The sequence below is a fragment of the Schistocerca cancellata genome, chromosome 3, assembly GCF_023864275.1.
Source record: "Schistocerca cancellata isolate TAMUIC-IGC-003103 chromosome 3, iqSchCanc2.1, whole genome shotgun sequence".
NCBI lineage: Eukaryota > Metazoa > Arthropoda > Insecta > Orthoptera > Acrididae > Schistocerca > Schistocerca cancellata.
Genome location: NC_064628.1, coordinates 77993704 through 78018621, shown reverse-complemented (window position 1 = coordinate 78018621; position 24918 = coordinate 77993704). Strand labels below are relative to the sequence as shown.

Here is a 24918-nt window from a genome sequence, read left to right as displayed (position 1 = left end):
CAGTCCAGATATGTTTATGTAAAATTTCTGGTCTTTACATCCATTTTCCATTTCTAAGTCATTTTCATTGTAGGTATGTGACAGTATCCAGGTAGTCAGTGAGCCTATGCACTACTAATGAGAAGACGTTTGTGTGTGTGTGTGTGTGTGTGTGTGTGTGTGTGTGTGTGAGAGAGAGAGAGAGAGAGAGAGAGAGAGAGTGAGTTATGTATTTCTTTTGGGTCTATTACGTGTTGTAAATTTGTATTCTTGGTTGCCACATTATTGTGGGTTTCTCCTTAGCACATGTCTATTTGGTCTGCTCTAAGTCTGTGTGACCCTCTTAAAATAAAAAAATTGGTGAAAGATGTTAACGTCCCTAGGAGACACTTACAGTTTGCACTTTGTACAGATCACTTGTGCTGGAAATATTTATATGCAGACTAATTATATTGTTCGGAATGTTAAAAAAGTGAGCTAATAAAGTACCTTGTCTGAGGTGATACAAATTAGTATCTTGAAAATGTAGATTACTCTTCATGAAGTTTAAATCATATAAATCGAAAATGTAATTTTATTGGATGGAAACATTATATTTCATTGAAAGAAAAAAACATACTTTGGATGTTATTCATGTGATATGGAGAAACTGATGTACGATTTGAACACAAGTTGCAGTATAGTCTGTAAAACTGTAAAATCCTTAGAGGCCCCAGCTGCCCTAGCTCAGATTGGAATACTTTGATAGATATCATGAATTCTCAGTGCTGGCAGTGTTCGTGATGTGCCAGTAATTGTGTAAGTGTCCATCCGGCTAAATTTAATTCCATGCGATTTACTATAAGTAAGTACTGCTCCCAGTAAATCCCTGAGAGATGGAGCCACTTTATGCTTTATCCATCATATGATGAACTATATTTGCTTTGTTATTTAAGTGTGGCTTGAAATGGATTAAATACAGTCACCTCTTTTTCAGTTTTGTTATAGTTTTATAAACATCAGGCATATTACATGCCTACCAAACAGTGGAAAATCGAAGATGGAATGTAACGATATTATGAAAAGGAAAGTTGCTACTCACCATATAGCGGAGATGCTGAGTTGCAGATAGGCACAACAAAGAGACTGTCACAAATAAAGTTTTCAGTCATTAAGGCCTTCGTCAAAAATAGACAGGCAGACAGACATAGGCGCGCGCGCACGCACACATACACACACACACACACACACACACACGCACACACACACACTCAAACGCAACTCACACACACGACTGCAGTCTCAGGCAACTGAAACCACACTGCGAGCAGCAGCACCAGTGCAAGATGGGAGTGGCGACTGGGTGGGGGTAAGCAGGAGGCTGGGGCAGGGAGGTGGAGGGATAGTATGGTTGGGGTGGCGGACAATGAAGTGCTGCAGGTTAGACAGAGGGCAGGGGAGAGGTGGAGAGGCGGCAGGGAAGTAGGGGAAAAGGAGAAAAGTAAAAAGACTGAGTGTGACGGTGGAATGACGGCGGTGTAGTGCTGGAATGGGAACAGGGAAGGGGCTGGATGAGTGAGGACAGTGACTAACGAAGGTTGAGGCCAGGAGGGTTACGGAAATGTAATATGTATTGGAGGGAATCCTGTGCAATTCAGAAGAGCTGGTGTTGGTGGGAAGGATCCATATGGTGCAGGCTGTGAAGCAGTCATTGAAATGAAGGATGTCATGTCGGCAGTGTGTTTAGCAACAGGGTGATCCACTTGTTTCGTGCCCACATTTTGTCGGTGGCCATTCATGCGGACAGGCAGCTTTGTTTTTGTACAAGATTGAGAGGATCATTATGGTCTGTAAAGGCTTCAGTTAGACCCTTGTTATATTTTGAGAGGGACCACTCGTCACTGCAAAGGCGACGACCACAGGTGGGGAAGCAAATGGAGGAATGTGGATAGAGCGTCCTGAACCTCAGTTCATTGATGAGATCTTTGCGATCTGGATCGAGGGTGAGGACACCCTATCCACATTCATCCAGAACCTTAACAACTTCTCCCCCATTTGCTTCACCTGGTCCTACTCAGCCCAAGGAACCACGTTCTTGGATGTTTACTTCCACCTCATAAGCAGCTACATCAGTACCTCCGTCCATATCAAACCTACTAACTACCAGCAATACCTCCACTTCAACAGCTTCCACCCTTTCCATACTAAGAAGTCCCTTCTGTACAGCCTATCCACCTGTGGTCGTCACATTTGCAGTGACAAATGGTCCCTCTCAAAATACAATGAGGGTCTCACTGAAGCCTTCCCAACCTTGTACAAAAACAAATCTCCCATGTCTTATCTTTCCAGTGTCCCACCACCTTCTAAAGCCCCACCGTCCGGCCACAGAGGAGGCTTCCCCTCATAACTCAGTACCATTCAGGACTGGGGAACTGAATTATGTTCTCCACCAGGGTTTCGACTCCTTCTTGCTTTGCCCTGAATTGAGAAATGTCCTGCCCACTATACTTTCCACCCCTCCCACAGTGGTATTCTGCCGTCCACCAAACCTACACAATATACTTGTCCATCCTTACACAATCCCTGCTCCCAACCCCCTACCTCATGGCTCATACCCCTGTACTAGAAGATGTGAAATCTGTTCCATACATCCTCTCACCACCACCTACATCATTCCAGTCACTAACTTCACCTACCCCATCAAACGCAGGGCTACCTGTGAAACTAGTCGTGTGATCTACAAGCTAAGCTGCAACCACTGTGCTGCATTCTATGTGGCCGTGACAACCAACTAGCTGTGTGTCCGCATGAATGGCCACCAACAAACTGTGGACACGAAACAAGTGGACCACCCTGTTGCTGAACACACTGCCAACATGACATCCTTCATTTCAATGACTGCTTCACAGCCTGTGCCATATGGATCCTTCCCACCAACACGAGCTCTTCTGAGTTGCGCAGGTTTCCCTCCAATACATCCTACGTTCCCGTAACCCTCCAGGCCTCAACCTTCGTTAGTCACTGTCCTCACCCATCCAGCCCCTTCCCTGTTCCCATTCCAGCACTACACAGCTGTCATTCCACCGTCACATCCAGTCTTCTTACTTCTCTCCTTTTCCCCTACTTCCCCACCCCCTCCCCACCTTTCTCTTGCCCTCTGTCTAACCTGCAGCACTTCACTGTCCTCCACCCCCATCATACTATCCCTCTCCTCCCCTCCCCAACCCAGCCATTTCCTTACCCCCACCCAGTCGCCACTCCCATCTTGCACTGGTGCTGCTGCTTGCAGTGTGGTTTCAGTTGCCCGAGATTGTAGTGTGTGTGTGTGTGTGTGTGTGTGTGTGTGTGTGTGTGTGTGTGTGTGTGTGTGTGTGTGATGCATTGTTGACGAAGGCCTTATGGTTGAAAGTATTTTTTGTGACAGCCTTTTTGTTGTGCCTATCTGCGACTCAGTGTCTCTGCTATGTGGTGAGTAGCGACATTCCTTTTCATAATGGAATTGGAAGATAAGTATACAGTATCTGGCATTTATTGGATAGAATGAAGTTACATTATTGGGAGAGTTAAGTGTTCAGCTTGAAGTACTCAGTAGTCATTATGGTCCCATAAGAATTCTGCCTGGAGGGAGGGGGGATGCACTGTAAGCAATCACAATGGGATTTATAAACTGTAAAAGTTACTACAGTGCTATGTGTACCTTGGTCAAAAGTACTTGGATTTCCTCTCATAACAGCAAGTCTTTAATTATTATCTTTTCAGATGAGCACTGATCAATCTGGCCGTAAAATTTCTTTCCTTTTGTAGTGTCAACTAAGTAAAATTTTTACTTATTTTCATATAAGTTACTTTTTCACTGTATGGGGCATTGACATTTCTACACAATTTATTGCAGTAGTCAAGTATAACGTATGCAACAAGAATTACAAAAAACTGCCATTATGTTAATAATTAATTCAGCTACAGTTTATACTGTTTATTTGAGGTATTATAGAAAATGAATAGTTCATCATGTTACTCATTTGTTACTCATGATGGGGTCAAATAAACTCCCCACTGCACATTTAAGATTATTATTGTCCTCTTAAAACCAATAATGGCATTAAAGTGATAACTTCATATGTGTGATTTTTTCATAGGGAAAAATCTGTTGAGTGTGAGAAGCAAAGTGATATGGTTGGTGCTCACAGTTATGACCTGCTGCAATCACAGATTTGGGCACTTTTACCTGGCTTCTGTAACAGACCATCTGACATAAAAGAGAATTTCAAGGTTAGTCTTTTCTGTAATACAGCAGTTCCCTTTCTAGCATGATTATACTACCTGTTGAAATAATTAGTGTAACTTTACTGTCCAAATAAAACACTCTGCATTATGTTCAGTGTCTGAGTGGGTAAGTATCAAACAACAAATCCAAAGGTGCAGGATCACACTCTGGTTCTGAGATTTTTTTCCTGCGCCTTGTGCTGCAATAACATCATTGTGTATTAGTATATAATCAAGTACCATTCTTTAATTAATTATGTAGTTTGCTTTAAACACACCTGATCACTGTTCCTAGATATGCTTCTATTGCAAAATTAGCAACTCCAGTGTATTTTCCTTTAGAATGTGCTAGATTTCAGTCAGATCGTAGTGTTACATTATAATTTTACTTCATAAAACAATCAGTTATTCTTAAACTATATTTCTGGTTATTACTTGTTGACTACATATAGTGACAATCAGTTTATATGATGATATTGAGTGCTGATCATTGCCAACAATATTTATTTGTCAGAGCATTGCAAGAATCCTGGGTACGGCAATTAATGAACGCAAGGACCTACGTCTTTCTGTCATGGCATCATTGAGGAAATTGATTTCTGGAAGTAAAGAAATGAATAATGAGGAAGATCTGGCAGAATTGTCAAGATTTGCAAAAAATTTCCTTCCAATTCTCTTTAATCTGTATACTATTAAAGCTAAAGGATCTGATGAAGAAGGCCACAGACTATCTGCATATGAAACGATCAAGGTAGGTGTTAGTATTCTGCACACCTTAAATTTTAATTTGAAATATATATATATATTGCTGTTTCTTGTTAATAGTGAGTTGCATGCTTACTGCAAAGTGATAGTGGAGTTGAATTTCAGTATTTTATGAAATATATCCCAGGATTGATGTAGATAATTTATTTTTCAAATTACACTAAAAGATATAGTGTTCTTGAAGAAACAAGGAATTAAATACTACAAATATGAGGGAGAAATGTCTTTTTCATAGTGTCTGTTGTGATCTTGGAGAGCTTGTGTAATACAAAGTGACAACCACTACCTGCATGCAGTCTGCAATTCAAATTTCAATTGTAACTTAACATTTTATGACAGCTGCACTAATGAATTACATTAGGAAAATTTGAAGATTTGGAGCTTAATTGTGCTACAGTATTAACGTGTAATGTATCTAAGTATTTTGCAACTGGACATGCACTTTTTTTTTAAATGGTAAGCTTGTTTATTTAAAACATTTGTTTAATTCAGGCGTATTCACAAAGATTCAGGAATAGTTTGATGAAGCTGTGAATAAATAGTAGCTGATAGGCACTGGATGTCATTTTTGATCCATAAGTGTAAATAAATAAAAAATTTAAATAACTTGGGAGTAAAGGTAACAACTCTTTGAATGGTAGAAGCGGTGCATTGTTGATGTGCACACAAAAAAAAGTGAAAAATTGGATAGCTTTTGGTTGGAGGTGGCCTTTTCAGAACTGGAACACACACACACACACACACACACACACACACACACACACACACACAATTCCCTAGGAGTGTATGTGAGGAATGTGGGGCTATGAATGTGTGTGTGTGTGTGTGTGTGTGTGTGTGTGTGTGTGTGTGTGTGTGTGTCTCTTTTTTGTGTTCCTGTCAATGACTCAGTGCTTGTTGACTTTACTCCTGAATTATTTACATTTTGCCAGAACTATCTATACCATATTTAAATCGAAAATTAGTCATCTGACATGGTTAACCTAATTTATTGCAGCTATGCAATCTTTTCCCTGTACTTGATGCATCTCGTACAAGTGATTGCTCAAAATTTGTGAAATATTGATTATTACTTGATAAATTTTATGTCAAAGAATAAAGGCATCATCCGTTACTAATGTATATCTTCATAATTGTTTTGACAATGCAACAGAGAATGATAGCCAGTCGCATCACCTCCAAAATTGTCACTACTTTTAGTTGTGGATTTAAGATGATCTACAGATGGTTGGCACAAATTACATAAAGCCTTTTATAAAAATTTAGTAATGTTTGCTGTTGACTTGAGATGAGCTGAAATCAGGCACCAGTTATGTTATACTACTTTGCAGTATCTAAGGAAATGTAATTTTTAAACATTTTTGGAAGGTGACTGTCAACAGCCATTAAGTAACGTATAAGATGCATGTTTGAACCATCAGCTGCTTTTATTTTTAACCCAAATATCAACCAGTTTCAATCTTGGACCATCTTCACAGATAAGGGTTAAAGTGGTTTAAGTCACCATATTACATTAGTCATTACTTAAAATGTGTAGTGCATGCCATGAATGTCATTATATGACACAGGACGTTTAGAAGCAAACATATGAATGATAAATGTACACAGAGCAGTACTAGAGAGAAGATCCTGATCTTCTCTTCTGTACTCCTCTTATCCGTGAAGATGGTCCAAGACTGAAACTGGTTGATATTTGGGTTTAAAGCAAAAGCAATTGATGCTTCAAATATGCATTTTATACAAATGTTTTTTTTTTTTTTACATAATCTTTAAAATTTTATGTGCAGCAACAAGTCAGACTACTGTGTTTCTTCTGTTTAGGACGTTTTAAATCATTGCCAGGTGAAATAAAATAGTATACAAATGGGAAGCAACTGAGAAAAAAATTAGTTTAGAATAACTGAAATTTTTTGTCAGACAAAATGCACAAAGCTTTGTCATCAGTTTACATGTCTTCAGTCATTAATTCATTACTTTTTCCTTCTGTATAATTGTTCTTTTAACACATTTCAATATTTACTAAGTCAATGTAATTCACTGTTAAGCAAAGATAGCGGATGTCAGGAGGTCCTTTCATATGTTAGTTCATATGAAACAGTAATGCAATTCAGAGGCATGTAGCATGTATAAGCAGAACGTGCATCTGAATTTTTTGGAATCTCAGACTTCTTTTTGGAATGGCAAGACTAATTGGAATCATAGGTTTTGCATGACAAGAACAACATAAGATTGTAAAGGATGCAAAACTGTAATGACAGAAACTTTCCAGGGAATGAAAATTTAAACTAGATCAAAGGTTAATGAATATTTGCAAGTATTGACAGATAACAAGGTGTTCACTAGTCTTTGGAAGCAGAAACCTTTATGATGGATGATTTATGTTTGTTGGATCTGGAATGGAGCTCTGAACTCTATATGCAGAGATAATTGGTACCCACTGTACAAATTGAGACATTCCTCACATAATCATTAGCTTGTAGTCACTTCATACAACTTCTGAGAGAGACTCAGACTGTCAGCAATAATGCCACCTCTCATGTTGAGAACAAAACTTGCGACCATAGATGGCTTTGTCTTCTTATTCTTGTGTAAATTCAGGTCCTTGCGGCACTATTATTAATAAGTAGTGTAGAGACTATAGCTTATTTCATTTGGTTTTTAGATGCTAAGCTTTTTGTATGATTTCTTTTAAAAAATTCATTATGGTATCCGAAACATAGTTCACTGATCAGTTTCTGCTGTTAATAGTATTAAGTGAGGTTGTGATCGATTTCTGATATTGATTATAGGTGTATTTAGAAATAACAGACTCTCCTCTGCGGAACGACTTGTTTGACCGGGCAGTCATTAAGCTGAATGCTGAAGATTCTGATGACTTTGTGAAAAAGAGTATTCTTGACCTCTTACGACTGTTGCTGCCATATCAGGATGTTGAGAGGCTTTCTAAACTGTATGAGCATTGTAAGCAGTTAGTACCTCAAATCAAAGATCGCCAGCAGCAGAAGAAATCATATAGGTGAGTACCTGCAGCCTGTACATTACTGCAATATACACTCAGTTTTTCAAAGAATTATTTTGGTTTCAGTATATGAAAAATTTAGATTTGTGTAATTTATCTAAACAAATATTACACTGAAGTAGCTGATCAACCAGTTACTTTCTACTCACTTATGTAATTTATATCTAAAAAGGAAGATGATGAGACTTACCAAACAAAAGCGCTGGCAGGTCGATAGACACACAAACAAACACAAACATACACACAAAATTCTAGCTTTCGCAACCAACGGTTGCCTCGTCAGGAAAGAGGGAAGGAGAGGGAAAGACGAAAGGATTTGGGTTTTAAGGGAGAGGGTAAAGAGTCATTCCAATCCCGGGAGCGGAAAGACTTACCTTAGGGGGAAAAAAGGACAGGTATACACTGAACTGAGAATGGCAGCATGAATGGTCACAGGTTTGTTTAATTCATGAGAGTGTGTCACAGAGGTGACCGAAGGAACTGAACTGGAAGACTCTTGAAGATAGGTGTAAACTATCCCGAGAAAGTCTATTAATTCCACAAATGTACTGACAAAAAAAATAAAGATATCACAAATTACATGCCCTTCTTCTGGTGATAATTCAGATTCATTACGTAACACAAGCATTTTCAAGCAATAAATGGCTTTCGCCATCTATCTTGCGTGATAGCCACTGAAACATGGAGGAATACTTGGGAGCAATTGTTGAATTTCGTATTTGCTTTGCCCTCAACTCATAGCTCTGCATACTCAGATACTCCTCTCTCTGTCTCATGTAGGTGCTAATTGGTTCTGTCAGGGTGTATACGACCCGGGACAACTGGGAAATCCGGGAAAAACCCGGGAATTTTTTCATCCGAGAGAAAACCGGGAAAAACCCAGGAATTTTTCGGAATTCCGGGAATTTTTCATTGTTTTAGCTTTCAGTTAAATTTTTGTAATTTTGACTTCAGAATTGATTCTCTAGCAAAGAATGTTATTGTATCCTGCTACTGGAGAATGATACTGCAGCAATAAAATATAAACGAGAGGGGACTGTAATTCTTCGTAACAATAAATTGCTTGCTATGAGCATGACGTCACAACTGTTCACATTAGGTTCGTTGGACCAATTGCCAGTGGTCTGTTGCGCGTGTGCATTTGACTCACCTATAAGCAGTATCTTCTCCCGCTACTTGAAGTTCGGCTGTTAGCTGTATTGGTAGTAGCAGCAAGCAGCCAGATGCAAATGAGAAAAAATTTTCTCGCGTGCGCTAGCTGCCAGATTCGCGCTTGCCCAGAGTTGTCTGAGTTGTAGTGGGGAGGGTGTTAACCTCCACGTGACCCCTTTTTACGTTAAGTGATTTTGCTGCTTCTCTTCGTGTACAGATCCCACGTCAAATGAAAACAAAACGGATTTCTGTGGCCGGGAGCTATCAAGTGAATTAAAATACATTCACATAGTTACGGAGGGCAAAAATATATTATTAATTTCAGTTTTCTGATTTTATTTTATTTCCCTGTTAGTAGCAGTCAAGCAATAATCGCCTTGCAGAACTGTGAAGTTATTTTTGCAAGTTTGCTAAAGAAATTTGGCTTTATTAATCTTTCCGCCGAGGCAATCATTTTATTTGAAACGAAGTGTTTCATTCTACAGTATTGGCTAGTTCCAACTGTTCGCTGAATTTCTAGTTCACGTTATCATCATCTGCCATATATTGCATTATGTCATAATAAAGAACCAAAAATGAGATCGTAGAGTACTGGTACTCCAAGAAAATTTACATCCCAAAAACCAAACTGAAAAGCTTAGTATCAGATGGGACCTGCTTCATTGTGAATCTGGAAAAAGCCAATTTGCACTTCAAGCCGAATTATGCATTCTTGTATGGTTTACGAAATTCCGAGCTCTTTGGAGTATGCTCTGATGCCCTGTTTCTTTTATGGTGTAATGGAAGCTCTGTTTGTGCTTTATACACACGAACATACGGGCTTCCTGCACCATTGCAGTTGCACACGCACAATAATGCCTGTTTTCTGGCGCTCTCGGGCAACTGGTAAATCGAACCTATTTCTAACAGTCTCCACATAGTATTGCGAACGGTGGTTAGAAAAGCGTTACTTTCAAAGTAAATTTCTTTTTACGCAAGATGAATTATGTTACGAGTGAGAAAGTGGGATGGATATCTAAATCACAGAGCGTTCAAAACTGAACAGTTTGAGGACCAGCCACTTACAAGAATTTCGAGCCGAGACATTTATGTCATAATTTTAAATTTACTGGCACATTTGTGTGATGTGTCTTAAAGTATAATACACGCAAAAAAAAGATCAATATTGCATGTGAAAGCTTAGCTTCTGTTGTAGCGTGTTAATCTTAGAGACTAATATTATATGTGAAAGCTTAGCTTTTCTTGTAGATATAAGGTACTGTGTACATTTATGTAAACCGTTAACTTTTCCTCTTGCGTGTTCGCGCTATGTAATCAGTGATCTTGCTATTGGCTGACTATAACACGTGTCCTATGCTCTGAATAGCTGCTGTCATTGGCTGACGAGATCTCGTGGCTTGAGATATGACTCGCTTACAAAAGGACATCGCAACCTCGGCTTCAACGCTCCGGAAACTAACCCGCTGTGTTTGGTGCAATTCGAATTTGTACTTTCGTAATACGAAAATATGCAGAGTGTATGTTGCTCAAATCAAAGGTCTTTCCAAAACTTCTCTCCTTTTTCTTTTTATTAAAAGTCTCTCCAAAACTTCTTTGCCCCGTCTTTTTTTTTTTCCGGGAAGTTCTACGCGATTGTATAAAACGTTAACCATTCAAAGGATTGATAAGTTTTACAGTTCCAAGGGAAAATCTATGGAAAACCTACTGTCACTTAGCACAGAAAACGTGTATTTTCACTCGGGAAAAAGCATATTTTTTAAACGGGATGTCCGGGGAGAAATCCGGGAATTTTTTTTCCTTGTCCCTCTATACACCCTGTTCTGTGCATGAATCATGGTCACCCTTTCTATTATTGGTTAATCAGAAACCGTTCATCTTCTTGAACCTTTGAGTGGGCACACAATTATTTTTAACATGAGCGGGCTTGTGGCATACTTCCTACACATGTAAAGAATAGCTGTCTTCATGTTACAAAGGTAAACATGTATGAGAAAAATCACATTTTCATCTTAGTTTAATGAAACAATGATTTTACATTATATGAATTAAAGCACTGTTTAATTAAACAGTAATAAAATAAACCTTCATTATATCATCCTGTTGCCATGGAGAGGTGTTAACTCACAGTACTGACCCATTTGAAGCATTAAACAGTGCAGTTGCTTTAGATACCAGCCAACTGCATATTCGATTACTAATTATCTCATAGGCAACTGCCACATTGTGGGATTGAGCTGTTAGCTCGTAATCTGGGTCATTATCTTGCATGGAACGTAATTTTTTTCTGAATGAGTTCACTGTTTATTTTACATTATGGCTGCTCACTTTCATGTATAACACCCCAATTTATCACTCTGTTAGCTGAAGGAATAGTTCAGGGTTCACTGTTGTGAAGCAATAATGGAACAGTACAAAACAATTTTATTTGTGGTTGGCGCACATTATACATAGGGGCATCCACTCAAGGGTTAATAGTAATAAAATTAAAACATTCTCAGATAGCTTTTGTAGTTGCCTATATTGTTAACACAGAACATCTAATTTAGGTTTGCAGTTTCTCAGCTTCTGTGTTGGAATTCATGGTTTCTGCCAATAATTCATAACTTAAGGCACAGATAGTGTGGCATCTTGATACATAGTACCTTACAGACCCATAAATTGTAGACAAAAGCCTTTAAGTATAGCAAGGGAAGTCCTAGCAGAATGTAAATAATTTAGGTGTAAAGGAGACAACTCACCAAATAGATGTAACGGAGACAGCTCACTAAATAGAAGCATTGTCATCGATAGGCACACACAAAAGATTGAAAACTTCAAGAATGTACGGAAAGTTTTGATTGAGAATTATGAGTTATTTAGGAATAAAGTAGGTGACTCACCAAAAGACAGAAGCGTTGCATTGTCGATAGGTACAGAAATTGAAAGTACAGAGCTTTGCTGTCTATCCGAATACACTTCGTTTTCCAAGCTTGTAGGGAAAACACACACACACACACACACATACACACTCTCCCTCCCTCCCTCCCCCCCCCCCCTCTCTCTCTCTCTCTCTCTCTCTCTCTCTCTCTCTCTCTCTCTCTCTTTCACTCACACTCACTCGCTATTGGGCAGGCGCGGTGTGGGGATCAGCGAGTTACCTTAGGTATAGGCCAGGTGGGTTATGGGAGTGAAGCATGTGCTGTAAGGATAGCTCCCATTTCTGCAGCTCAGAAAAGCTGGTGGTGGTGGTGGTGGTGGTGGTGGTGGTGGTGGTGGTGGTGGGATCCCGATGGCAAGGGTTGTTCGCATGTTGTGCAAGTGGTCCACTTCATTTTTGGCAACTGCTTGGCATTGGCCATTCATTCTAGTTCACAGTTGGTTGGTTGTCAGACCAATGTAACACGCTGTGCAGTGGTTGCAGCAGAACTTGTATATAATATGGCTGCTTTCACAGGTGTCCTGGCCTCTGAATGGTGTAGGATAAGCCTGTGATGGGACTGGAGTAGGTGGTGCTGGGTGGGTGGATTGATTGGCCTTGCATCTGGGTCTTCCACAGCAGTATGAATCGTGTGGCAGAGGATTGGGGGTGAGTGTGGCATAGGGATGGACTAGGATATTGTGGAAGTTGGGTGGGCAGTGGAACACCACCCTGGGAGCGGTTGGAAATATCTTGGGTAGGGTGTCCCTTATTTCAGGGCACAGTGATAGATAATCAAAGCCCTAACAAAGGACGGGTTTATTTCTCCAGTCCAGGGTTGTATTGGGTGATTGGGGGGGGGGGGGGGCTTCTTTGTGGTTGGTTCTTCAGATGACTGAGGGGATTAGGATCAGGTGTGTGTGAGGATATGACGAAGGAGATCTGTTTGTGAACTAGGTCTGGGAGGTATTGTGTGTCTGTAAAAGCCTTTGTGAGGCATTCAGCATACTGGGCAAGGGAGTTCTCATCACTGCAGGTGCATCTACCGTGAGTGTCCAGGCTGTATGGGACAGATTTTTTGGTGTGGAAGGGGTGGCAGCTGTCAAAGTGCAGATGCTGTTGGTGATTGGTGGGTTTGATGTGGACTGAGTTCTGGATGGAGTTATCTGAGAGGAGGAGATTAATATCTAGGAGGGTGGCATGATGTGTGGAGGAGAACAAGTGAATTTGATGGGAGAGGTGGTGTTGAGGTTGTGGAGAAATAAGGATAATGTGTCATGGCCTTGGGTCCAGATTATAAAGATGTCACCAATAAATGTGAACCAGACCGTGGGTTTGGGGGTTTTGGGAAGCTAGGAATGTTTCCTCTTGGTGGCCCATGAAGAGGTTGGCATTGGTGGGTGCAGTGTGGGTGCCCATGGCAGGAGTGGGAGAAGGAGAGCTCCCCACAGTGGAATACTTCTCTACCACCAACCCCTCCAACCAAAGCAAATCCAATCCCAAGATTGAACCCTACCTGTGCCAATTCATACTACCATCCAACTGTGAACCCCCACACTGCCACCTAACTATCCCGATACCTTCCAGGAATTCATAACTTCCAATCTGCCTCACCATCCTTCCCCAGGTGGGTGCCATGCAGCTGCCCATGGCTGTGCCACAAATTTGTTTACATACCTTACCTTCAAAGGTGAATTAGTTATGGGTTACGAGCAATGAAGTGGTGGATTTGGAACCTGCAGGGCATTGGGAGAGGTAGTGTTCAATCACGGCAAGGCCATGGGCAAGAGGGATGTTGGTGTATAGGGAGCTTACATCAATAGTGACGAGTAGGAATCTGGGAGGTAAGGGTGTGGGGATAGTTGAGAGCCGGTGCAGGAAGTGGTTGGTATGTTTAATGTGAGAGGCTAGGTTTTGGACAATGGTTGGAGATGTTGATCAACAAGGGGTGCCCAGGATAGTTTGGTTTGTGGATTTTGGGGAGCATGGAGAAGTTGAGTGTGCGAGATGTTGTTGGGGTGAGTACGGAGATGGAATCAGGGGAGAGGTTCTGGGAAGGGCATAAGGATTTCAGCAGGGATTTGAGGTTATGTTGGACTTCTGGGATGGGGTCACTTTGGCAGAGCTTGTAGGTGGAGTTGTCGGACAACTGATGGAGGCCCTCTACCAGGACGTCACTCTGGTTCACCACAACAGTGGCAGAACCCTTGTCTACTGGGAGGATGATCAGGTCAGGATCCGTTTATAAGTTGTTTAGGGCAGTCCTTTCTTCTTTTGGAAGGTGGTGGTTCTTAGGGAGGGACCTGGGGAAGGATGGTGAGGCAGGTTGGAAGTTATGAATTCCTGGAAGGTATCGGGATAGTTAGGTGGCAGTGTGGGGGTTCACAGTTGGATGGTAGTATGAATTGGCACAGGTAGGGTTCAATCTTGGGATTGGATTTGCTTTGGTTGGAGGGGTTGGTGGTAGAGAAGTATTCCACTGTGGGGAGCTCTCCTTCTCCCACTCCTGCCATGGGCACCCACACTGCACCCACCAATGCTAACCTCTTCATGGGCCACCTAGAGGAAACATTCCTAACTTTCCAAAACCACAAACCCATGGTCTGGTTCTAGTTTACTGAAGACGCACACACTTTGTGCCTGCTGAACACACATTGCCAGGGTCGCATTTCTAAAGGTGGACAAGAGTGGCTGTTACTTCAGTTGGGATGGGTAGAGGGAGATTGGTGGGAGAAGGTACATGAACAAATCTGTGGCACAGACATGGACACCCCTGTGGCATCCTCGTATGCCAACCTGTGTATGGGCTGTCTAGAGAAACCTCTGTAGCCTCCCAACCCCTTGCTCTGGTTCAGTAACTGAAGTAACAGACTGGTTCAGGTCACTGATGATATCTTAATAATCTGTACATAGGGCCAAGACATCTATCCTCATTCCTTGACAACCTCAACACCACCTCTCCCATCTGCTTCACCAGTCTCCTCAACCCCATGTGCTATCTTCGTGGATCATGCCCACCACCTTCTCTGATTGCTCCATCCATAGCCATGTCTGCATTAAGCCCACTAACAGTATCTGCTGTCATCCCTTCCACACACAAATATCATTCCTATATATTCTGGCTGCCTGTGGATGGTGTATCTGCAGTGACAAAACTTCACTTGCTGAAGATCTCACGAAGGCTAACCCTCTCCCTCCTCCTCCCCACCCCCCCCCCCAATCCCTGAAAACCTAGTCCACAAACAGATTTCCCGTGCCATATCATCGCACACCATGAAATCAGCTCCAAAGAAGTGCTCCTTTCGTCATCCGATGTCGCACCGGACTGGAGCAACTGAACCATATCATGTGCCAGGGCTATGATGTCTATCATATGCCTGGAAATAAGGGACAATCTACCTATGATCCTTCCCACCACACTTAAAGAGATGTTCAATTGCCAACCAAACCTACACATCCTGGTCCATACCTATGTCACTCCAGCCCATGGCCACAGTTGTCATATCCCTGTGGAACACCCATGTGCAAGACCTGTCCAGTTCAACTTCCCATCAGATCCTACTCCAGTCCTGCCACAGACTTATCGTACACCAAGCTTGTTGCAATTTCTGTACAGCTTCTTGTGTTGGCACAGTGTGTTTACAGCCCGGGACAACTGGGAGAACCCATAAATTTTTTCATCTGGGAAAAACTGGGGAATTTTTCATTGTTTTAGTTTTCAGTTAAATTTTTGTGGGTTTGACTTGTAAGAACTGACACGCTAATGAAGAATTTTACTTTAACTCACTACTGTTAAATAATACTGCAGCATGCAACATAAATAAAACTTTAGTTGCAAAGAAAATGGGTCATTACAACAACAAAACACAGTGCAAACACAAGTCTGCCGACACCAAAATGTGTCAAAGACTTTAGGGTCAATCCATATGAAGTGGTCCAGTGATGGTTGCTTGACTATTTTTAAATATTTTAATTTTTTTATATGTGGTTGCCCTATAATTGAGAAGTTCAAAACAGTTTTTAAAAATAATGTATCTTGCACCTTTACTGAATGGCGGCCATTTTTATTTGTAGGCGCATTACGATTTTTCAGTCTGGAGATAGAAGCGAAAATTTGAATATCTGTGCACTAGGTTAAGTTATAACATTGCAGTTGACACGATTGTTTTTAGAAGAGTGTCCTCTACAACATTGTCTTTTACATAAAATACCCTAAATTCAAAAATAACCAGTCAAAATGACCTCCAAACTTTGGTATCCAAATTTTCAAAAAATCCACTTTTTAGGCCCAAAAATAACAAACAAGGAGTGATTTATGAGAGTCTATTTTTTTCCTGTAGTTGGATATTACACACTACTGGTCTCATGTAGAGCAAGAACACTTACAAATGTTTCCTTAATTTTTTATGAATTTTTGAATTTTGAAAAGTTAACTAGATTTAATGGTCTGTGACACTAACAGTTATGACTGCATGATGAGTTTGTGTAATAAATGCTGTGGTAAGGAAACAGTTATTGAATTGTTTCACGAATATGATGACGGAATGCCAGACAGTATTACCTTCAAACAGTGGGCCACAACTGACAGGGCAGAAATGATAAAAGTGGTTAAATCTCAGGAAGACTACTTGGAAACTTTAATTAATAACTTACAAACTCAAAAATCACCAGTATGTTTCTAAAACCCAAAGAAAGTTTTTGAAGGAAAAAAAAAAAGCACAACTCCATGAAACTGATTGCATAGTGCTAGCTGATTTTGCAGAAAATTTTACATGTGTGATTCAGGATGCAATACAAGGGTACCACTGACTCAATGATCAGGCAACAGTGCATCCATTTATTATCTACTTTAAAAATGAGAAAGATGAAGTTTGCAGTTCTTCAATTTGCATTCTAAGTGACTACTTGGAGCACAGCACTTTGGCTGTGCATGTGTTTCAAAAGTGTGTAATAAATTACCTAAAAGAAAATTTTCCCAAGGGTGAGAAGCTGATATACTTTTCAGATGGAAGTTGTAGTCGGTATAAGAACTAAAAGAATTTTTCAAATCTGTGCAACCACAAAGTAGACTTTGGGTTGGAGGCTGAATGGCACTTTTTTGCATCTTGCCATGGTAAAAAGGCATGTGATAGAGTAGGAGGTACAACAAAATGTGAAGTAAGTAAAGCCAGCCTACAAAGACCAACCACAGACCAAATTCTTGCAATACATGACATGTATGTCTTTTGCAAGGATAATATTACAGGAATGAACTATTTTCTGATCAAGAAAGAAGAATTGGTTCTGCATATGAAAACAACACTTCAAACCAGATTGAAAACTGTATAGCAATAAAAGGAACAAGGCATTTCCACAAATTCCTTGGCATTGCAGAAAACTTGGTTTGTTGCTATGTAACATCAGAAACCGAAATTTACAAGGATCATTGTGTCAGTAGAATTACATCTCTATCTTTAATGTTGAATGACATAGTGGCATGTGTGTATGATGGTGGCTTGCAGAGGTTGAAATAATAAGTTAGGAAAACAATGATGTTTTTGTGCATTTTTAGCACCCTGCTGGCCCAAGAACATCATTCATGAAATCTACTAATGACAAAGTTTCGATACCAATGAAAAATGTTTTAAGGAAACTTTCAGTGCTTGAATTTACCACAGCAACTGGGAGGTCTTATACTGTATCACAGAAGCTGTATTGAAGAAATAAGTGTTCTTAACATTCACGACCAGGTTTAGAACAGTCGCATCTCGAAGGATGTTAATTGAAAATATTTATTTTAAGTATGTCAGAATAATATAAATGTAAAATTCAGGGATGTTTCCACTTTTGGTATATAATTCAGTACCTTACTTCAATAATAATTGATTATATCCCACCAATATCACACATGGATAGGCAACAGCCATAAGATAAGTTGTAGAGTAATGTGAATTATTTCCTCATTTTCAAAAATTCGTATCTTTGTTCATAGTCAGATATCAATGTTGAAATATTTACAGTACATTGCTATCATACAGGTGTACAAACTGTGAAAAAGTCATATTTTTTATATTCAGTCCCACCTGAGATATCTAACCTCAAGTTTAATAAAAAATGAAAATTTTCAAATTTCAAAAATTCATAAAAAATTAAGGAAACATTTGTAAGCGTTCTTGCTCTACGTGAGGCTAGTAGTGTATAATATCCAACTATAGGAAAAAAAATAGACTCTCGTAAATCACTCATTGTTTGTTATTTTTGGGCCTAAAAAGTGGATTTTTGAAAATTTGGATACCAAAGTTTGGAGGTCATTTTGACTGGTTATTTTTGAATTTAGGGTATTTTGTGTAATAGACGATGTTGTAGAGGACACTTTTCTAAAAACAATCATGACAATTGCAATGTTGTAACTTAACCCAGTGCAGAGATATACATATTTTAGGTAATGTCTCTAAACTGAAACATTGTCACGCACTTATAAACGAAAAGGGCCGCCTTTCGGTAAAGGTGAAAGGTAAATTTTTTAAAAACTATTTTGAACTTCTCAATTATAGGATAATCACATATAAAAATTATACAATTTAAAAATGGTCAATCAACCAACTTAATTTTTATTGGACCACTTCATTTGTATTGACCCTTTAGGGCGAAGACTATGCAGTACTTTGTAACAACAAACACGCATTCGATGAGCATGACATCACAATTGTTTACATTTCTAACAGGTCACAGGAAAATATTATGAAAAGTGAAAAGTGGCCTAAGAAGCATTACTTTCAAAGTAAATTTCCATGCAAGATGAATTATGTTAGTTCAATAATGTGCAGTGCATTTAATCATGAAGGGCTTAACCCTCATTCAAAACTTAACATTTTGAGGATCAGCCATTTCAAAAATTGTGGGCCCAGAAGACAAGCCATTTGTGTCATTATTTAAAATTTTACTGGCACATTTATGTTTGATATGTCTCAAAGACTAACACACGCTAAGAAAAAGACCAAGTTCAAAGTTAGTTTTCATATTTATTTTTGTTCTTTCATGGATTAGAAATTATGCAATGACGATGGCAAAAAGTAAAAAAAAGAGTGCGTAATGAGTTATTGAGCAATGTCGCACATCGTTGACTTTTCTGTGGAAAAGCTGAAGTGTTCTGGTGTGCAGAGAGATGTGTTGCAGGTAGAGTAATACCAGTTCACTTCTTTTCTACTTGTTTTGCCAGTTTGTATCTTCTTCTCCAAACAGCTCTAATGTTTGCTACTACTTCTTTCTAAGTAATGCTATAAATAGACGACAGAAGGCAACACCAGCCAAGTGTCAGGTACTGGGGTGTGTCCGTACCTTGCTCTCGAATGAAATTAGACCAGTTTTAGAGCAAAAACCTGCATAAAATGCAGCTACTGTATTCATTGCTCTAAAATTTCCTTTCAATAAGGACAAGTATGTCTTTTACATCTTTCATTTCACAATTTTTCTGATTTTTTTATATTATTATTTTTATTTAAATACAAAAACTTGCAGTTGAATCATTGTTAAAATACGTTCAGTTACTTTCTTTCATTTTAGAATAATAAAAGAGATTTTTCCATAAAATGTTTTGTCCATTCTAAATTTTGGCTCTGGTCTTGCTTTGTTTTAATATTTAATTTCGTAAATTTGTTTTATTTTCCAATCATTTTTGAATCACGAAAGTTACTGTTTGAAATGTGTATTTAAACATCTTTGGGAGTTAGCAGGTTAAAGTAAAGAACTCTTTCATATTCATTTGTTCTAAAAACATTTTGTTATAGAAACATTTTAATTATTATTAGACAATACTACAAATAATATAGGAGTAAGTACTTTAGTTTAACAACAGATACTGTAGTTCAGGAATTGACTTTGGAGACTAGCTCACTTGGAGCTTTTTACAAGAGCACTGATTCTTTTCGTAATAGATTCTTGCTCTGTCTGAGTGTTTTGAATGGTCCCCTTAAGTTTTACCTTCTGCTCTTTAAGCTCTCTGATTTCTGTGTCAACAATCTTCCTATTAGTCAGATCATCCTTTTCCCTGGACTCCTCATCATTTCGCTTCTTGAAGTCTTCAGCAAATCAATCTCATGAGTTTCTTACAGAGTGTATAAGGGACTTCATTATAGATACTCGCTGGACTCCACTGTGTGTCTTGACTGTGTCGTACGTGAATTTTCTACTCACTACAGATTCTTCTCTCATATTCTCGAAGGGGCACTCTTTGTTCACAGAGAATCCTTGCTGAACAGCTGCTTGCCCTTGCGACAAAGTGAGCATAATTTCTATTGCCTTCTGCAGCTTGTGGCATTCTGGTTCTTCAGACTTTTCATCTAGAACTCATCCAGCCATTCCTCCTTTTCGTTGAATGTTCCGAATTTGGTCTTGCATTTCTTCTTTACAACAGAAGCTTCTGCTTTATCAGCACATCCAGCATTCATCCAATTGCTCTCCACCAAAATCTGTAGAAAGGAATGAAATCATTTGGGGCTGGCCTCCATGCATCCTATGGTGGGATCAAAGCAGCTAATAGCTTTTGTCAACCTAAAGTGTAGGGAAGATTTCTCCATCAATCTGCATTCGTTCTGGCACTGAGCAATTTCAAAGGCTGTGAGAGACTTGCAATTCCTAAGCTCATTTTTGATGGTGAATCCAATCTTAACGTAGTTCACACCCAGAAGATTGGATTCTTTGTACAAATTAATTGACAGTGAGATCTTTATCAGCTTGACAAACCATGTCATCGTTGTCTCCATTATCTCTGTCAAAGAAGAGTGCAGGAATGGGGCTAGTAGTCAATTGGATTGGAAATCCTTTAGGAAAGGTGTCAAGTCTCCAGCAAGAGTCTTGAAAAAGGCAGTTTTCGGACCGAGTAGCTTATCCTTGAGGTGATCTACTACCTTGTAGTTAGCACTTTTTTTTCCTTACAGTTTTGCAACAAATATTCACAGAAACGAAGCATTGCTAGAGCTTGCTCAGCAACTTCCACATTCTACAACCATCAGATCACACAAAACTTTAAGGGAAACAGTTCTGATTTCGTTGTCAAAATATACATAGCTCTTCTGGCAGGGACATCCTTTAAAAATTGTAAAAGGCACACAAAAACTGAATTAGCCTCCATTGTGTTTCCTGTATTGGGGACTTGAAGGCACTGTGAACAACGTGAAGCCCATACTTTCCAGTTTCCAATAAAACTGTCTCTACCCCATCAATTTCATTCTAAAAATTTTAAGTTCCCTTAAGAAAGCAAGGTTGACATTAGGGCCAATCATCGATACTTGTAAAAGTTTTTTCTTGAAGAACTTGAGTAGCTTAGCTGCTGTCGAACTGGCTAGAAAAGCTGATGCGTAGTAACGAATGCACACTAGATTTTTTTTGTCCCAATAATCCACTTAAATATTCAGCTGTATTCTTTTGCACACCTTGTTCAAGGATTTATCAAAATAAACAACAATCTGTGATGTATTTACGAGGTCAGCTTTAACTCCAGACTCAAAAATAGAGGTAGTCCGTATTGCCTGGTATTACTGATTTTGTCTTTTTTGTAAACGCATGCTCTTGGCCACTTCACTGTCAGGGGACATTGTGGGGAAAAGTAACATGTCAGTCACAGAACAATGAAGTGACCTGTGTGAAACGATGCACTCCAAACACCACAATATCTCCACCTTTGTTACTTCATCCGTTATTGTCATCCAATCAAGTCCTCTCAGTTTATCCCTGGGCTTTGAAGTTGCAATGAGGTCCTTCTGTGGAGGCGCAAAAATTGGAGCGGCCAACGTCAGTGTTGGTCCGGCTGAATCCGCAGATGTGATAGTGGAAGTAGAATCTGCCTGCTGGATTGAAGTCATCAATATTGGTCATGAGTAGACATACAAACTTGCTGTGCTTCTCATGGCAGCTGTTTTCGCTATGTGCTGCTTGGATTTTGTCATGTGACTTGTAAGAGCCAATCTTCCCATAGAACGGGTGTTAATGAGGGTCCCTAGACATAATCCACATTAAGCACTATAAAGGTCTGCAGGTACTTTCACCAACCAGTCCTTGAATGCTGGATCTGAAAGCAAGCTGTCTTGAAAACTAATCAACATGCTAGTGTTGCAGTGATTTTTGGTGGGCAACCTTTATTGGGGAGAGAGGAAGATAGATGTAAGTAAGGTTGTGCTTCGTTACTATGCATGATAAAATGTGATGCAGATTACCATTACCTGCATTGTCAGTTAATAGAACTTTGCTCCACATGTCAGCAGAACTGAAGTCATCAGTTGAGCCGACCACACAGATTGGCTACTGACAGAATGGGTGATTTGAAAAACAAGCGAGGCGGGTTTGACAACCCTGTCCCTGTAAAGCAACAGTCAGCATTAATTATGAAATTATTAGTAGTGCTGCGTTTGTTGGCCCTTTTAGAAACTACCAGTTACAAGACCTTACTACCGGTCAAATACAAGATTCTCTCTAAAGCTTTACTAAACAGACTAGAATGCCAGACTAGAAACCACTTGATTGGGGAATACCAAGCGGGCTTCCGTAATGGGCGGTCTTGTGCGGAACAAATTTGGAACTTGAAAATGATTTTACAAGACGAACGGAACCTGATCATTACCTTTGTCGACTTCAAAAATGCATACGACTCTCCCGACCAGAAAAGTCTCTTCAGAATTCTAGCCGAACACAAAGTAGACAACAAAACATGAACTATCACAGAGCAAACCTTGACCAACATGACTCCAAAGTAAAATTCTGTGGGGAACTCAGAGCTCTTTGAAACTTGCACAGGTGTCCGACAAGGCAAAGGCTTCTCACCTCTCCTTTTCAATCTAGTGTTAGGTAAGGTAATAAAAGAATGGGAAATATCACAACAGGTGATAACCTTAGGAAACTTACAGATTAAATGCGTGGCTTTTGGACACAATTTGGCGATTGTCTTGAAAGGCATAAACTTAAACGAAAGAAACTATTGAAAAAATACACGAAATCGCATTCAAAACTGGGCTACAGATCTCTTATGAAAAGACACAGTTTATGATCACAAAGAAACTCTCATATTGAACACAGAGTATGGCACGATTTACAAAACAGTAAACTTCAAACACCTTGGTGAAACACTACAAATGAGCAGACATAACAGAGACTCAAATGAAGAAAGAAAAACTAATCTGGACAAGGCACACAAAGTAGTGTGGAATCATTACAACAAGTGTAGTCCCCGTCTCCATATTTTTCTAGCTAATTAAGTCCACAGTAAAGGAAACACTCTGGATGATAATTCAGTTTTTATGTGCCTTGTAAAACCTATTTAAGGATTTCTGTGCGAAAACAGCTCTGTGTTTTTTGGACCAGAAATTGGAACTCTTGCCCTTGAAGTTGTGTGTGATCCGATGACTGAAGAATGTAGTTGTTTCAGTCTGCACTCTAGTAACTGCCTCAATATCTGCAAATATTTGTTACAAAGCTAGAGCACAATAACAACCTGAAATGTGCTAGCTACACGGCAGTCAAAGGTCATCTCAAGAATAAGCTACTTGGTCCAAAAAACACGTTTTCAAGACTCTTACTCCAGACTTTTCTTCATTAATTATTGACCAACTTAAGTATGTTATTGTTTTGCTTTTCCCCATGCCAGCTAGTATTTTCCTCTAAATACTGTCTCGGCCTTTTTTTACATAGACCAAGTTATATTTTTTGGCATTGGGTGTATAAACGGTAATTGTTTTATTTGTGTTTAATCACGTTAACATTGGCTGTATGATTATGGCATTTCATTGTATTGGGATTTTGAGCAGAGGTGTAACGATGTTGGTTGCTGTAAGTGATGGCTTGTGTTGCATGCGCCAGATTTCTGGCTTGCTCACCTCACCTCACCATCTCAGCTCACAGTGGTCTCTCTTCCCCCTTCATCCAGTCCCTGGATCACTTTGCTTAGACCAGCTGCCATTGTGACTACTCCGATTCTGTCCCATCCTTTGTTGCCACTCCAGTGCCAGTCAGGTAGAATGCAGAAAGAAATCCGTAGACCTTCCTGTGATTGCTTGCAGCCTTACGTCAGTGGGTGTTTAAATATTGTACAGTATACTCAGAGTTTTGAATAAAAACAATGTAAAAGTTATTGCATCCCTCTTCAATAAAACATGACACCAGCTACAGCTAAGTATAAACTTTACTTTGTAAAGGTTCTCCTAAATCCACTGCATCCATGATCACAAAATTAAATAACATGTGTTGTTGAAAAATGGCTTATGGAAAGGTTACAGGTTTTGTACTTCCAAGCACTTTAGCAAATGAAATTCAGGAAAAACCAACACATTTTGGAATGATCTATGATTCGCATTGGCATTTGAACTACATGTTTATGTAAGACGAAAGTAGAAGTACGAATTACACCAAATACAGCAGGTTAGTTTCCAAAGCACTCTTAGATTCCTACCTAACCACCCCATTGGAGAAAAAACAGCAAAAAATTGTGGACACCCAGTATTATATGTGGAAGTTTAACTTTACTGGAAGCTGTACTGTACTCATGTTAATTTAAACCATAAACTTTTCCTCTTCTGTGGTTGCACCACTTAACTGTGACGTTGCCATTGGTTGATTATATAATGTGTCATATACTCTGAATATGTGCTGTCATTGGCTGATGAGATCACATGACATGAGCTATGATTGGCTGACAAAAGTGCATCCTCAACACAATCTCTGTTTCAGAGCTGCAGAAGCTACTATGCTGTAATGGGTGGAATTTGTGTGTCTACTTTCACAATTCAAAAATAAATAGTGTACTTATTGTTGGGCATCAAAGATCTTTCCAAAACACGTTGTTCTTTGCTGGATTTTGTTTCGTAAAGTGCCTGAAAGTCCTACGCCAGTATAAGACCTC

General features: G+C 39.6%; 1 protein-coding gene across 1 annotated transcript in view; it reads left to right on the top strand.

Annotated features, from left to right (window-relative positions):
* The window catches only part of LOC126177057 (RRP12-like protein), a 141078-nt gene that overhangs the window by 69036 nt on the left and 47124 nt on the right, over positions 1–24918 (top strand). Inside the window, exons 11-13 of the mRNA XM_049924294.1 lie at positions 4095–4227; positions 4736–4972; positions 7776–8002. Coding sequence (XP_049780251.1) covers positions 4095–4227; positions 4736–4972; positions 7776–8002 — 597 coding nt within the window. The remainder of the gene's footprint in view (positions 1–4094; positions 4228–4735; positions 4973–7775; positions 8003–24918) is intronic.